The 16,206-nt window shown below is 38.4% G+C and overlaps 1 protein-coding gene across 1 annotated transcript; it reads left to right on the forward strand.

Moving 5' to 3' along the window:
- The first annotated feature begins 3,006 nt into the window (after window positions 1-3,006).
- LOC148844389 (uncharacterized) lies at window positions 3,007-3,606 on the forward strand. The gene has a single exon (XM_088959547.1). The coding sequence runs from the start codon at window positions 3,007-3,009 to the stop codon at window positions 3,604-3,606; it is 600 nt and encodes a 199-aa protein (XP_088815673.1).
- Window positions 3,607-16,206: the final 12,600 nt, after the last annotated feature.

The raw sequence follows: 16,206 nt of genomic DNA on the forward strand, positions 1-16,206 counted from the left end.
GAATAAGTTCTTATGGAGGTTGTGGACTCTTTAATGGCATAAACTTAAGTTTGGTAGATTACTATGGCTGCATTTGGCATTCCTTATTTTAAGGACTTATCTCCTTTATATATATATATATATATATATATATATATATATATATAGATATATATATATAATTTAATAGTGACTCCCGTTAACAACATTTCTAAAAAAATGTCCTTATTTAAGCCTTGGGCCTTGCACATCACAAGGCTAAAGGCTTAAAGGCGTAGGCCTCTAACAACTCAAGGCCTAAGCCTTGGCAACGGAGACAAAGGCTATTGAGGCTAGGCCTTTTTGGTCAGCCTTTCTTTGAGGCTTAGGCCTTTGTCCTTGCCTCAATAGCCTTTTAAAACCATGGTTTCAAAGTATCAATATGATTGTATCGTATCTTTTGAAAAAGATACGGTCCAAAACGCCTATTTCCAAGGTTTCGGATCCCCAATTTTTTTAATAATAAAAAGCATATTAAAAGCTTCCCAAAAAACTAAAATGTGAAAAAAAAACCTAAAAAAAAAGTTTTGGTCGTTTCTAAGTACCGATACGATACGATCGAAACTTGTATCGTATCAATACTTTGAACCTTGGTGCAACTATATCATTCGCATACACAATCAGTACTGACACAAGTGATTTTCTCCTCTTCATAAAGAGAGTGTGATCTCTAATTGGGTTTTTTTGTATAAAAAATGGATCAATGCCCATCTAAATTTATCAAATCATGCCCTAGGTGACTGTTTCAAACCATATAATGATTTCTTCAGTTTGCAAGTTTTTCCCTCACCAACATCATCATAGAAAATAGCTGGAAGATCCATATACACCTTCTGCAAACCACCATTAAGGAAGCATTTTTAACACCAAGCCAGAAGAGTGGCCATGAGTAAGTAGCTGCTAGAGACAATAGGATCCAAATTGAGCTCATCTTAGCTACTGGTGCAAAAGGTCTCCAGATAATCTATACCATTGATTTGTGTATACCCTGCTACAGCCAACCTTGCCTTGTACCTCTCTATGCTGCATTCAACCCTGTTCTTCATAGTGAACATCCATCTACATCCAACTGTCTCTTTTTCTACAAGATGATCAACTATCTCCCATGTCTAATTTTTAATCAAAGCCTCCATCTCTTCTTGCATAGTTGTTCTCCACTTAAGTTTGGAGAGAGCCTCACTAGCATCCTTAGGTATAGACATAAAATTTAGGGAAAAAATATGATAAGGTCCCCATACATTAGTGTCGACAATATCAAAAGCAAAACTTCTTTTATTGCTTGGTTTAAAAGAATGTTTACAATACTTTCCCAACTGACAACTTTCACACTTAAGACTAGATAAACAAACAGACAAGCAATTTTAGAAACAAACATCTTAATGAATTGAAGGAAAGATGACCCAAATGATTATGCCAAAGCATAATCTAACTCACTAACTCTGACCCACTACTACTGCTATTAACACGGTGGCTCTGATGTCTTGGAAGTTCATCTTGAAGGTAGACACCGTTCACCTCCCGACCATTCCCAGTTGTCCTCTTTGACTCCAGATCCTACAAAGCACAATTACCTGAAAGAAAAGTCACTGAAGAGTTCAAATTTTTTGTCAGACTACTCATAGAAAAAAGATTAGTGTGAAGTCTAGGAGACATGTAAAATAGAGGACAAAGTAATGTCATCACCCTAATTGTCCCTCTCCTAGCAATGGGAATATGAGAACTGTTGTTAGAATTAGTTTTTTTTATTTTATTTTATTTCTGCTGTTAGGGTGTTGTCAGTCTAGGATGCTGTCAGCATGTTCTTTTCTTTGTTTAAGTTCTTATTATTAGGGTGGGCCACTAGGGGCATGCTTGTAATTTTTGTTTCTTTTATTATACATCATGTTAATACAAATAGGAAGTTAGGAGCTACCAGCTTCAGTTTTTTACTCTCAAACACTTTTTCCTTTTATCTTTTCTTTGTATCTCTCTTCTCTCCTCTCCTCTCTCACTTCTCTCTCTTCTGGAAAGAAAAGATGGTATCAGAGCATAACTCTGGGTGATAGGAATCTCTTTTCTCCTTTGAATCACATTCCTTCACCTAGAAATCTTCCACCCAATTTTCTAACTCTTGGATAGTGAAGGCAGAAACCCTAATCAGACTGATCAGAACCATAAACTGTTGTTGTTTTTTTTTTTTTTTTTTTGGGGGGGGGGTTCTTCCTTTGTTGAAGCACCAAGGTATCCCTAGTAGGAGGGGGCCGATGCTGTGAAGGATCTCTTTCTTTTGGATGATGCTGTGAAGACTCAGTCTTGGATTTGCACCTTCGTACAGGTGTTGTACAGGGATGTGTGATTCCCTTTTTTTTTTGTCATAGGTATGTGCTGTGATTGGTTGATGTGTGTTGTGCATAGACCAATGATAACTGAAGTCTAATTTTTTGGACTATTCCTGGACGGTTTGAGTGTTGCTAGAGGATTTCAGTAGTGTAGTTTGTTATTTCTAGATTGTTTTTTGAATTGTTTGGTTGAAGTCCAATTTCCTGGATGGTTTGAACTATTCTTGGATGGTTTGATTATTGCTAAAGGATTTCAACAGTGTTTTTGGACAGTTTTTTGAACTATTTAGTGGCTGCCATTAGATTTCAGCTATTGGTTTTTGTTTCAGAAGCAGATTTCTGAGTGTTTAGTGCCTTAACTATAATTGTGAGAGTTAGTAGTTGATTGGGGATTAGGCTTGTGCACCTGTGGTTTAAGTTTTGTCATGTAGTCTTTGTTTCTATCAATGGCAAATGATGATCCTGCCTCATATGGGGTTACATCAACCCATAGTACAACTGGTATGGGAGCTAAAAATATGATATTTCCTATGCCAATTACTCCTTTGAATGGCCTGAACTACCTGGAGTGGGCTAAAGGTGTTAAACTTTACATAACAGCCAGGGGAAAAGCTGGGTACATAAATGGAAGAGTCAAAGAACCCAAGAATGGAACAACAAAACATGATAGATGGAACCAAGAGAACAGTATGGTGATGTCCTGGCTTCTAGAAACCATGAACCCGATGTGAAGAAGAACTTTATGTGGGTAGACATTGCTAGTGAAATATGGGAACAAGTCAAAACCACCTATTTTGAGAAGAGGCACTATGCTAAGATTTACCAGTTACAAGCTGAATCATCAACTTGTAAACAGGGGAACCGTAGTTTGTCGGTCTATTATTCAGCCCTTACTTTAGTATGGAAGGAGTTAGACCACTATCAAGCTATAGAATGTAAACATGATGATGATACTAATGCCTATAAGAAGTTGGTTTCTCAACAGCGGGTTTTTGCTTTCTTGTTGGGACTAAACCCTGTATATCAACCTCTTAGAGTTCAGATTTTAGGGAGTAAGGAGGAGTTGCCTTCAGTTCAAGAAGCTTATGCCCTGGTTCAATCTAAGGAAAGAAGGAGTGTGATGGTTACAACCGAGGGGGAGCAACAGGTGGCATTAACTACAATGGGTGGTAATAATATGGGAAAGAAAAATGACTCCAAGAAAGTTGATGATAAGGACAAGTTGTTCTATAGCCATTGCCGACGTTCAAGGCATACACAAGACACATAATGGGAGCTCCATGGGAGGCCAAAGTGAGTTGTAAAGAACCAAGAATAAGGTAAGGTGCAGGGTTAGAAAAGGCCTAATACAACACATAATGTGGCAACCCAAGATATTCAATTTGGTGGAGTGTTGACTGGTACTGTGTCGAGCAAAAAGAAGAAGGAAGGAAGGAAGAAAAAGAATGAAGCAGTTTGTATTTATACTATATTGGTCGTACAACACAAGAGGTCTACAAAATTACAAGAATACCCCAGCGGGCACTAAACCTGTGTACAATACATACAATACATCTGTCAACACTCCCCCTCAAGTTGGGGCATAGGTATCAATCATGCCCAACTTGTCATAGAGATCTTGGTGTCTGGAATGGTTTAGCCCTTTTGTAAAGATGTCTGCTAGTTGGTCTTCAGAGCTGATGTATGGAGTGCATACTTTGCCTATGATGATTTTCTCTTTGAACAGTTAGCTTTCTTGTAGCAAAACCCTTTTTTGCGCTAGGAAGTTGAACAGTCAGTTTTCTTGTAGTAGAACCCTACTCGGCAGTGGAGACTAACCACAACACTAGAGAATGCTTCCTCTTCCTTGTCTTTGAGCATCAGGACTATAGCTTCTACACAATAGTGGAGAGAGACCTCAGCTGGTTGTTTTCTAGGCCTAGTTGGTTTCGCTCTGATACCATGTCAAGCAAAAAGAAGGAAGGAAGAAGAAGAAGAAGAAAGAAGTGGCTGCAGACTTAAGGCCTCAAAAGAATTGCTTCATGTGAGTGAAGCATTTGTATTTATACTATACTAGTCGTACAACACAAGAGGTCTACAAAATTACAAGAATATCCCTACGGGCACTAAACCTGTGTACAGTACATACAATACATCTGTCAACATACTGCTCGGGAGTACTTCACTGGTTCTGACCCCAAGGAAGATATCATGAATTCCTTCCGAAATCACTTGGAATCATATGGTAGGGTCTTGCGCCAGATGGATAATTTAGTCACTAGTACCCCTTCTACTTCATTTGTGTCTACGTCAAGTAATGCAGCATCTGCCTTTCATGTATCCACTGCCCCTGATTCCCCCTAGATCATTGACTCAGGGGCCTCCAACCACATGACTGGTAAGCCAAATCTTTTTTAATCTTATAACCTTTTTGTCAGGAAAGGATAAGGTGAGACTTGCAGATGGATTGTTCTCCTCCATTGCTGGCCAAGGATCAATATCCCTTCCTTATGTACTTAAATAATGTTTTGTGTGTTCCTCAACTTCCCATCAATCTGCTTTCCATTAGTAGTATCACAAACTCTTTAAACTGCAGTGTGACCTTTTTTCCTGATCATGTGTTTTTCAAGATCTAACTTCTGAGAGGGTGATTGGTAGAGGAAGCTTAGTGGATGGTCTCTACACACTTGACAACAAGGCTGGTTTCTCAGTGTCTCTTTAGAGTCACATAGTCAGTCAAATAAGAGTCAACTTTTTTTTTGTGGCATAATTGGTTAGGTCATGTGTCTTTTGAAATAATGAAGTCTTTGTTTCCTCATTTATTTAAGTCATGTTCAGTATCAAATTTCCAGTGTCAAACATGCCAGTTGAGCAAGCAATGTAGAACAACATTTCATTCAAATAATAAAAGATCAAAATTCCCTTTCCATATTGTGTATTCTGATGTGTGGGGGCCTACTACTATAACTTCGGAGGGTGGGTATAAGTACTTTATCACATTGATTGATGATTTCTCCTATTATACATAGGTGTTTCCCATGCGTAGTAGAGACGAAGTTCCAAAGGTTGTGCGAGATTTCCGAAGGATGGTGTTTACACAATTTCATGTTAAAATTCAAAATTTTCAATTAGATAATGCGAATGATTATTTCCATGATGAACTCAATGAGTTCTTTGCTTCCCATGGATCCATTCATAGGAGCTCATGTGCAAGAACACCGCAACAAAATAGTGTTGTAGAGAGGAAGAGTAGACACCTCCTTGAGGTTGCACAAGGGATGATGTTACACATGAATGTGCCAAAATGTTTTTGGATAGATGTTGTATTGACTGTTGCTTATGTCATCAATCGCATGCCTTACAGAGTGCTGGACAACAAGGCCCCTCATCAATTGTTGTTCCCCCAATCTCCTTTGTTTTCCATTCCCATGAGAGTATTTGGTTGTCGTGCTTTTCTCCATGATTTATCTCCATCTCATGGTAAGTTAGACATTTGGTCTATTCCATGTGTCTTTTTGGGGTATTCCTGTACTAAAAAGGGTTATCGGTGCTTTGATCCCATTGATCATAATTTCTATCTCTATGGATGTCTCCTTTTTTGAGTCTGAACCATTCTTCCTTGCTTCCCCTTGGGGGGAGAGTAGCGTGGAAGAGGAGAAGCAAGTCCACGTCCGTCAAGTCTTTCTTCCTTCTATTCTGGATCATACTCCTTTTCGTGTCTTCCAACCTACACATCGTAGAGATCAGCAATGTGGCAAAGATGTGGAGCCACCAAACATTGAGCAACCGACACCTTTAGGCTCCCAGGAAGTAAGTCCAAATGAACTAGGTACTATCCCACCTATTGATACCCCATCTCCCTTTTCAGTTGTGGATGACCTTGACATTCCTATTGCTCAAAGAAAGGGAGTCAGGTCATGCACTACCAAACACCCCATTACCCAATATGTCTCCTATGACTACATTTCCCCCCTCTTATCGAGCTTTCCTATCTGTAGTTGATAACATATCTATATCCAGAAATGTTGTAGAGGCTTTAAAATACCCTAAATGGATAGATGCTATGAAGGAGGAGATTAATGCCCTCCATAAGAATCAGACTTGGGAGTTGGTGGATCTTCCAAGGGGGAAGGACCCATTAGGGTGCAAGTGGGTGTTTACAATGAAACACAAGGCGGACGGGATAGTTGAAAGGTACAAAGTAAGGTTGGTAGCAAAAGGGTACACTCAAGTCTATGGTGTTGATTATGATGAGACGTTTGCTCCAATAGGTAAGATGAACTCAATTCGGGTTCTTCTATCATTGGTTGCAAACCTTGACTAGGAATTACATCAGTTGGATATAAAGAATCCCTTCTTAAATGGTGACTTGGAGGAGGAGGTGTACATGGTTCAACCCCAGGGTTCTGTGCCAAAGGGTGTGAAAATAAGGTGTGCAAGCTAAGAAAGTCTCTCTATGGTTTAAAACAATCTACCAGGGTGTGGTTCAGCAAATTTCATATGGTGGTCTAGTAAATAGGATTCAAACAATGTCAGTCTAATCACACTCTCTTTGTGAAGAGATGTCAAGAACAGATTGTTGTACTGATAGTGTATGTGGATGATATCATCATTACAGGAAACTAGTGCTCAGAAATACAAAGGTTGAAGAAGTTCCTAGCCTCCAAATTTGAAGTGAAAGATCTAGGTCCACTAAAGTACTTTTGTAGAGAAGATGGGCTAAATGGCCCATAGGCTGTTTATCCTTTCTTGTATTATTCATCAATCTCGTATGTATATATACAAGTTACAAATTCTATGTTAGGAAAGAAGACTAATCAAATTCCTACAAATCTGTCCTATAATCAAGGTAAATCATATCTTCCTAGTATTTACTTCCTATTTTAGTTATACAGTCTATAACATCATATCTCCCTAGTATTTACTTCTATTTTAATTATACAGTCTGTAACATCTTCCTATTTTAATTATACAGTCTGTAACACTCCCCCTCAAGCTGTAGCATAGATATTAATCATGCCCATCTTTGTATTTGGGCCCATCCTTTCTATGTTATGTTCTTTGTAATGGGCCTTATTCCTTTCTGTAATGGGCCTTATTCTGGGCCCATCCTTTCTATGTTATGTTCTTTGTAATTTCTTGCCCAACTAAGGGTATCCTTGTAATTATTCAAATTTAACTTAATAAAATAGTGTTAGGGTGTTAGAGAGAGAGAGAGTAAGGTTCGAAACTCTCATACTCTAAACCCTTATTGCCACCATCTCCTTCTTCACCTTCTACTCCATAGAAGAAGTATTTTCTGCTATTGTTTGATTTATTTTGATTTCTGCATCTATTCTAAATAATCTCATACTCTCAAGGACTGTTTTTCTTCTTAGTACCAGAGCAGGCCTGAACTTGGCTTGGGCTCTCATATGGGTGTAGTCCAGCCGACTACATGAGAGTGTTCTAGGGTTGGAAGCTTCAGCTTGTGTTGTTTGATTCTTGGAGGTCATTGGAGGGTGCCCAAGACTCAAATCTCTTGGAGAGTGGTTCTGTGACTAGGAAGAATCAGAGAAAAAGAACAGTTCGGTTTCTGATTTGGAGCTTAAGTCATGTAAAATAAGAGTAAACAGAGGAAGAAGAAGAATTTGTTGTATTATTCATCAATCTCGTATGTATATATACAAGTTACAAATTCTATGTTAGGAAAGAAGACTAATCAAATTCCTACAAATCTGCCCTATAATCAAGGTAAATCATATCTTCCTAGTATTTACTTCCTATTTTAGTTATACAGTCTATAACATCATATCTCCCTAGTATTTACTTCTATTTTAATTATACAGTCTGTAACACTCCCCCTCAAGCTGTAGCATAGATATTAATCATGCCCATCTTGTTACAAAGATAATCAACCCTAACCCCATTAAGAGCCTTCGTGAAGATATCTCCTAGTTGTTCTCCTGTTTTCACATAACCTGTGGAAATCAAACCTTCCTGAATCTTTTCACGAACGAAATGGCAATCAATCTCGATATGCTTAGTTCGTTCATGAAAAAATAGGATTAGATGCAATGTGAAGAGCAGCTTGGTTATCACACCACAACTTGGTTGGTACTAAAGTTTTAAGACCTACTTCAGTCAGAAGCTGATATATCCACATTATTTCACACATAGACTTGGCCATGGCTCTATATTCCGATTCTGCACTCGAACGTGAGACAACATTCTACTTCTTGCTTTTCCATGAAACTAGATTTCCTCCAACAAATACACAATAGCCTGAAGTAGACCTTCGATCTTCCATGGATCCTGCCCAGTTAGCATCTGGAAAACATTCAATTCTAGTATGACCATGATTGCCATACAAAATTCTTTGCCTAGGTGCTCCTTTTAAGTAGCACAAAATTTGTTCTACAACTGTCCAGTGATTAACTGTTGGAGAGGACATGTACTGACTCACCACACTAATTGAATACGTAATATCTGGACGAGTTACAGTAAGATAATTCAACTTTCCAACCAATCTTCTATATCTCTCAGGATCTTCAAATAATTCACCATCTTTTGTGAGCTGCAAGTTAGGAATCATTGGAGTGCTACATGGCTTAGCTCCCAACTTTCTCGTCTCAAACAACAAGTCAAGTACATATTTCCTTTGAGATAAGAATATTCCCTTCTTGCTTCTTGTTACCTCAACACCCAAGAAGTATTTCAACATTCCCAAATCTTTGGTATGAAACTGAGTGTGGAGAAAGGATTTAAGGGATGAAATCCCTGTAGTATCACTCCCTGTAATGACAATATCATCCACATACACAACTAACAAAATGATGCCAGCAGTAGAGTGCTTGAAGAAAATAGAATGATCAAACTTACTTTTCTTCAGACCAAAATTCTCGACTGTCTGACTAAACTTTCCAAACCAGGCACGAGGACTCTGCTTCAACCTGTACAGAGACTTATGAAGATAGAAAACTTTCCCATGCTCCCCCTGAGCAACAAAGCCAGGCGGTTGCTCCATTTAAACTTCTTCTTGACGATCCCCATGAAGAAAAGCATTCTTGATGTCTAACTGATGAAGGGGCCAATTATAAGTAGCTGCCATAGAAATAAAGAACCTGATAGAAGTAAATTTAGCAACAGGAGAAAATGTATCAGAATAATCCACTCCATAAGTTTGAGCATATCCTTTAGTAACAAGACGAGATTTCAATCGGGCAATGGACCCATCAGGATTGACTTTAACTGTAAACACCCATTTACACCCAATAGCCTTCTTATTTGCATGTAAATTTACCAAGGTCCAAGTACCATTGTCCTCTAAAGAATTCATCTCCTCAATCATAGCATTACGCCATCCAGGGTGAGAAAAGGCTTCTTTAACAGTCTTAGGAACATAGACTGTACTTGAACCTGAGATCCTAAACATAGGCTTCTTTAACAGTCAGTAAGATCTTGAAATAAACAATAATTGGGAAAAAATGAGACACAACAATTAAGGGTACGAGTGAGTTTGCTAACAGAAATTAAATTAAATGATAACTGAGGTAAACTAAGAACATATAACAAAGGAAGTGATGGTGTTGGACTAATTGTGCCAGACCCAATAACACAAGATGTTGACCCATCTGCTAAAGTAACAGGAGAGGTAGATTTATGTGACTGAAAGGTAGAAAATAGACTTGATTCTCACCAAAAGTTTAGTGTATTATCACTAGAGAAAGGAAGGCGGTCGATCTTGTAAAGATGCTTAAAAAAATTGGATTATGCATGAATTTTCACTTTCAAATGGTCTTGGGCAGGCTAAACATGTTTTAGTTACTTCTTACTTGTTTACTTGTTTTCTTTTTCTTATTGGGTTGTTTCATTTGTTCCATAAATGTTCCTTCTATACATCTTATTCTAACATTGGAATTTTATTTATAACTACTTGTGTAAGTAATGTGGTAACGGGGCTAAAGGTGATGGTCACCTTGAAAGACAGAAGACGGCCGGGGATGATGAATCAAATGAGAGGTTGAGGCGAAGAGGGCAAAGAGATGGCTAGGTAGGGGATTTGACAATAGGGTTAATCAATGAATGGATGAGTGTCTTTCATATGAGGGGGATCTCTATTTATGAGGAAGATCCTAAGATCTTGAAAGGAAGGAGCTAGAGGTACTCGTTTCCTACTAGGAAAGGGAATATTGGATTCGTTGTTAGTCTTTAAGGGCATTGTTGGGGCTTCACCACGTGTCTCTATGGGGATCTATCCGAGGATCAATTTTGCTTTTACTCAGAGATCCTCATAACTCACATGTGTTATTGCCTTGTGCATGCCTCACTTAACTGACATAGCAATAATGACATCATCGTTTGGTGGGCGGCATCTCATTAGACCTACATGGCGTCTTGTTAGGCTTGTCCCTTTGACGTTATGTGCGCAGGTGGCATTTGAGAGTGGTTCTTAGCGGATTGGGATGCCGCAGTGATTTAGGGTTTATCATAGGACCGAGCATGAGTGAACCTCATCACAAGTTCAGCTCAGGTTTGGATTGGCCTAGGTCAAGAATGGGTCCATCGCGCATGTTCGGTGAACCGTGAGTTTATCGTAGTCCTGCGATGCATGCTGTAGGTTCATCATAGGGGAGGGTTGGCTGCAAACTAATCGCAGGCATTCATGTGGTATTGATGTGGTGCCTACTGTGCTTTGAGGGTCTAAATGAACACTATATACCTACAACTTGTTTACTTTATATTTTTTCTTATTGTGTAGTTTCATTTGTTCTTTCTTTACATCTTATTCTAATATTCGATTTTTGGTCTATAACAGTTCCATCAATGGGTACTCTGCAAAAATCCAGATAGTAATAGTATAATGGGTAATGTTGGCCAAAACTACTCACTAGTTGCTCACCCATTGGCTTCTGAAATTAGTAACTGCCCATCTTATCGATGCCACCAGTTGTTGACCCAATGCCTTCTCAAATTAATAACTGCTCATCATATCCATTTCCACCAACTTCTGACCGATTGCCTTCTCAAATTAATAATTGTTTATCATATCCATATCCACTAGTTGCTTATCCAATAGTTTCTGACATTAGTAATGCTAAGGAACACTATCCATGCTTACTAGATGTTGTTGACATGCAAACTTCTTATAGTGTTAATGACATTGAAGGTTACTCGTGTTTATCAAATCCTAACACCAATGTTCCTGACAATAGTCAAGAATCCAACTTTTCAATATCACAAGGAACACTGTCTAGCATCTATTGTCCTGCAATAGTTCATCACTTTCGAGAACTATCACATCACTTGGATGCATTTGGAACCATCCATGAGATTGGTTCCTCTTGATGCTCTGACCCATCAACAAAAGGAGTTGTTGGGTTAGCAATCCAGAAAGAAAGCAATCTGACCATGTATGCACCATCATTCTTTGCTTCACAATCAACAACATCATTGCCTTCTGATTCCAATGAATCACATTCAACTTTAGCAGCATCAACAACAATATGTGCAGCAACACAAGATATATGCAAAACTTGAACTATCAAAGTTGGATTGGATTGATATTTTAATTGGGGATTGATCATGATTTAGACAATTCTATGACATTACATTAGGAAAGGTAAGACTTGTGTATCAAAACTCCCTTTTACACAGACCTGGCAACTTGTTGAATGACATCATATATAGGTCTCTTGTGGTCTTAATTGTATTTTTTTCTGGTATAAAAGAGAGGCTGCTACATAAGAAAGGGGGTAACACATTTGGTTTATATTGTTTCATTGTTTATATAAACACCTGTAAGGTTTATAATAAGAACTTTTTTTTCTCTTCTATTAGGATTTTCAATGGATCATCTTTGATCTAGTTAATAGATATCTTATGCAAGAAAATAAAAGTAGTGAATGTTAAACTTGTCCTATCTATTAAACACACATGACAACTGAAAGACAATATGTAAGAAGAAAATTTCTTCTTGGTAAGAAGAGGATGTTTATCAACTCATTTGTTTTGTGGTATTTTTCTTTATTTGAACTTGGAAATGGGATTTCAATGTGCTGATTTAAATCCTCTATTTTTAGCACCAAAATTTATATTTGATTTCTACTTTTTTGTTCAATCTACATGCTGAACATATTTATATTTGATCTCAACCTTTTAGTGGAATTTTGAAATCATCGGGTAGTTGGGGGTTGTAAAACCCACTGGTCTTAGAGTTTCGTTTTGCAATTCGGTCTATCTTGGCAGTTGTTTAGGTCAATTTGGTCTCTTATGCTTGTTATCCTGAGATTTTACCATTGGCACATCAAGTCAAAAATCCCTAGGTTTTGATGCAACATTCTGGTAATGTGGCTTTTTTACCTGTTAAAATGAAGGTTTCTTTTACTTTTAGGTTTTTATCTGAAATGCAAAGCAATATTGCTTTCTCATGATGGGTGATCAGAAGAATATATTATAGTAGTTTCTGTTTAACATCTTATCATATGCATGCTTTTCTATGTATAATAGAGAATCCAGATTCTACAGAGGAGAAATTAGTTGATAGAAGTAAATGTTGATCTAGCATCCTACCTACTATGGACAGCTAATAATTTATATAACTAAGTTTATTCCATTGAATCTTCTATACATGTTGTACTTGCACAAATTAGCTCCAGAATCAATGACCCATTTTGAAGAGGAAGAAACAAGACATGTATTGGGTTTACCTGACTCGACGATGACAGTAATAGGAGTAGATTGAGGTTTCAATGATTCTTGGTACTGAGCAAATTTGGCATATTCATCTGCAGATATCATAACAGACTTCTCAGAAGTATCCGTGGTAGATGCAATATGGGCTGACTGAGTATTCTTATTCTACAACTTCCTGCAATCCCGCTTCATAAGTCCTGGCTTATGATAGTAATGACACACTATCTCTCCTAACTCATGTCCACGAGTATTAGTATTTCTGCCATAGTTACTTGACCTACCACTACCACTCTTGTATTGTTGTCTCCCCGATTCAGATGTATTGTTGCGGCTGACAAGGGCACTACTAGGCTGAACAGGTGGAGAACATTCTGTACGAAGGACCCTACTGAAAGCATCTTGTAGAGAAGAGATCTCTGAACTGGAAAGAATATGAGATTTAGCAGTCTCAAATTCAGAAGGTAGGCTAGCTAAAAAACTCATAACAGCCATCTTTTCTCATTGAGCTTGTTGCACAGTCACATCAGTACTAAACAGAAGCAACATATTAAGTTCTTCATATGTTTTCTTGAAATCCATGAAATAGCTTGTAAGAGATCTATCGCCTTTGTCTGCCCTGTAAAAGGCTTTGCGCACATCATAAATGCGGGAAATATTCCTCTTTTCGGAGTACAAGAACTCTAGATAGTTCATTAATTCCTTAACAAATCCACAGTGAGTGACTAAACCAACCACCTCACTTTCAATGGAGTTGCGTATATGCAAGAACAAATGGGCATCCTCCCTCAACCAAGACTTTCTCGAGCCATCATTAGGAGGGTCATCAGTTAAATGGTTATCCATAGCAATACTCAGCAAATATAGTTGAACAGTTTTACTCCAATCCAGATAATTAGAGCCATTAAGCTTATGCTCAGTTATTTTTTACATCACTGGAATAACATCCAACATAACTACTGATTTCTTGTCTGCCATAACCTCAAAATTCAAATAAACAGAATATTTTGACACCGAAAATCAACAGAGCACACCTGTTGAAAACACCGGGATGGATATGCACATAACAAAGCACAAATACGTGCTATACAGGACGAGGCGAGCCAAAAGACAATGATCGAAAAAAAAATTTCCGGCGACAGATGTGCCTCCACGTGTGGGAGCGTGTGACTATGGCAGAATCTTCAGGCGGTGCGTGAGACACACGCGCAGGGCTGCTGACTGCCGGACTTTGCAGAGACTAGATGCTTTGACTGCTCCAAGGAGGTGACCCGAAACACCCAGAAATTTTCCTCTACCTACTGTTTACTTAAAACAAAAGGGCAAGCAGAGACTAGATGCTCTGATACCATGTAAAATAAGAGTAAACAGAGAAGAAGAAGAATTTGTTGTATTATTCATCAATCTCGTATGTATATATACAAGTTACAAATTCTATGTTAGGAAAGAATATATTAGGAAAGAAGACTAATCAAATTCCTACAAATCTGTCCTACAATCAAGGTAAATCATATCTCCCTAGTATTTACTTCCTATTTTAGTTATACAGTCTGTAACATCATATCTCCCTAGTATTTACTTCCTATTTTAATTATACAGCCTGTAACATCTCCTATTTTAATTATACAACCTGTAACATCTCCTATTTTAATTATACAGTCTGTAACAAGTCAGAAATTGTAAGTTGTGCTCAGTTATTTCTGGGTTATTTTTCTGTTTTTGGACTGTTGAAGTGTCCGAAGTTTCTCTGAAAACTGTACAACTATTTGGCTATTTTTAATCTAGTTTAACCCAGAGATTTCTAGGTTGTTTTCATTCATTTTCTGGACTGTCAAACAGCTGAAACATCTTTGGATTCAGTACTGCGAGTTGTTGCTTCTATTTGGTTGTTTTTGGGCCTTGTACGGACTGTTCCTGAGGTGTTTCTCACCTTTGACAGTGGGGTCTTCTTTGCTGCCCACACTGTGTTTGTAAAAAGGCCTCTTCATCAATACGAACTGGTCTTTGCTCTTTTTGGGGTACTTTTTGGTGAGTACCTAGAATTTCTGATTAGAAAAGGAGCTTCGACTGGGTGCACAGTGCTTGGAGGTTTTCTGATTACTTCTTGAAGACCAAACCAAGCTGTTTAGTGTCTCGTGTAGACAACAAGGTGCTACTTCAGACTTGGTTCGCACAGCTTCCAGGTGTGGTTTGGCTTTGTGTATTGCTGTTTTGAGGCTGGTTTGACACAATCCTTGCTCTATCCTCATTCAGTAGTCGGCTGAAATCCTATTTGAAGTTTACATGATGGACTCCTCAGAGATTGAAAACAGAATGTTGCTGAATTTGGACAAGTTTAGGGGACTCCAGTTGATTCTTTATTGACTGTGACCACAGTCAAGCTGGATGGAACTAATTATCTGGCATGGTCACAATCGATAAAGATTTATATATGTAGTAGAGGAAAGTGGGGCTTTACCTCCAGGAGCAAAAAGGCTCCCCCAGAGGATGATCCATCCTATGAGAAGTGGATGCAAGATAATTACACTGTTATTGGGTGGCTTATGAATTCAATGCAGCCACAGATTAGCCAACACTATCTATGGATGAATTCAGCAAAGGAAATTTGGGACAGTGTTGCAGAAGCCTATTCTCAAAAATTAAATGTGACTAGAGCCTATAAATTGAGAAGTAATGTGAAGAATTTAAGGCATGGTCATATGAAACTTGAAGCCTATACTGATGCTGACTGGACTGGAAACATTGATGACAGAAGATCTACTTCTGGGTATTGCAGCTTGGTGGCTGGTAATGTTGTTTCTTGAGAAGCAAGAAACAATCGGTTGTTGCTCGATCTTCAGCTGAAGCAGAATACAAGGCCATGGCACATGGAGTTTCTGAACTATTGTGGCTAAAATCATTGATGGAGGAACTAGGGGTTGAGCATGACAAGCCAATGATGTTTGTACTGTGATAATCAGGCCGCCATCAACATTGCTCACAACCCAATGCTACATGATAGAACTAAGCATATTGAAGTCGATAGACACTTTATTCGAGAAAGGGTCTCTTGGGTGAAGTATGTCTTCCTTTCATCACATCTGAAGGACAGCTAGCAGATTTTCTCACCAAGGGCACTCCCAAGGCAAAAATTCAACATGATATTGGCAAGCTTGGCATGATTGGCATCTATGCTCAGCGTGAGGGGGAGTGTAGAGAAGATGGGCCGAATGGCCCATAG

The sequence above is a fragment of the Nelumbo lutea genome, chromosome 8 (genome assembly GCF_056320005.1).
Source record: "Nelumbo lutea isolate HS-2025 chromosome 8, American lotus-T2T, whole genome shotgun sequence".
Lineage (NCBI taxonomy): Eukaryota > Viridiplantae > Streptophyta > Magnoliopsida > Proteales > Nelumbonaceae > Nelumbo > Nelumbo lutea.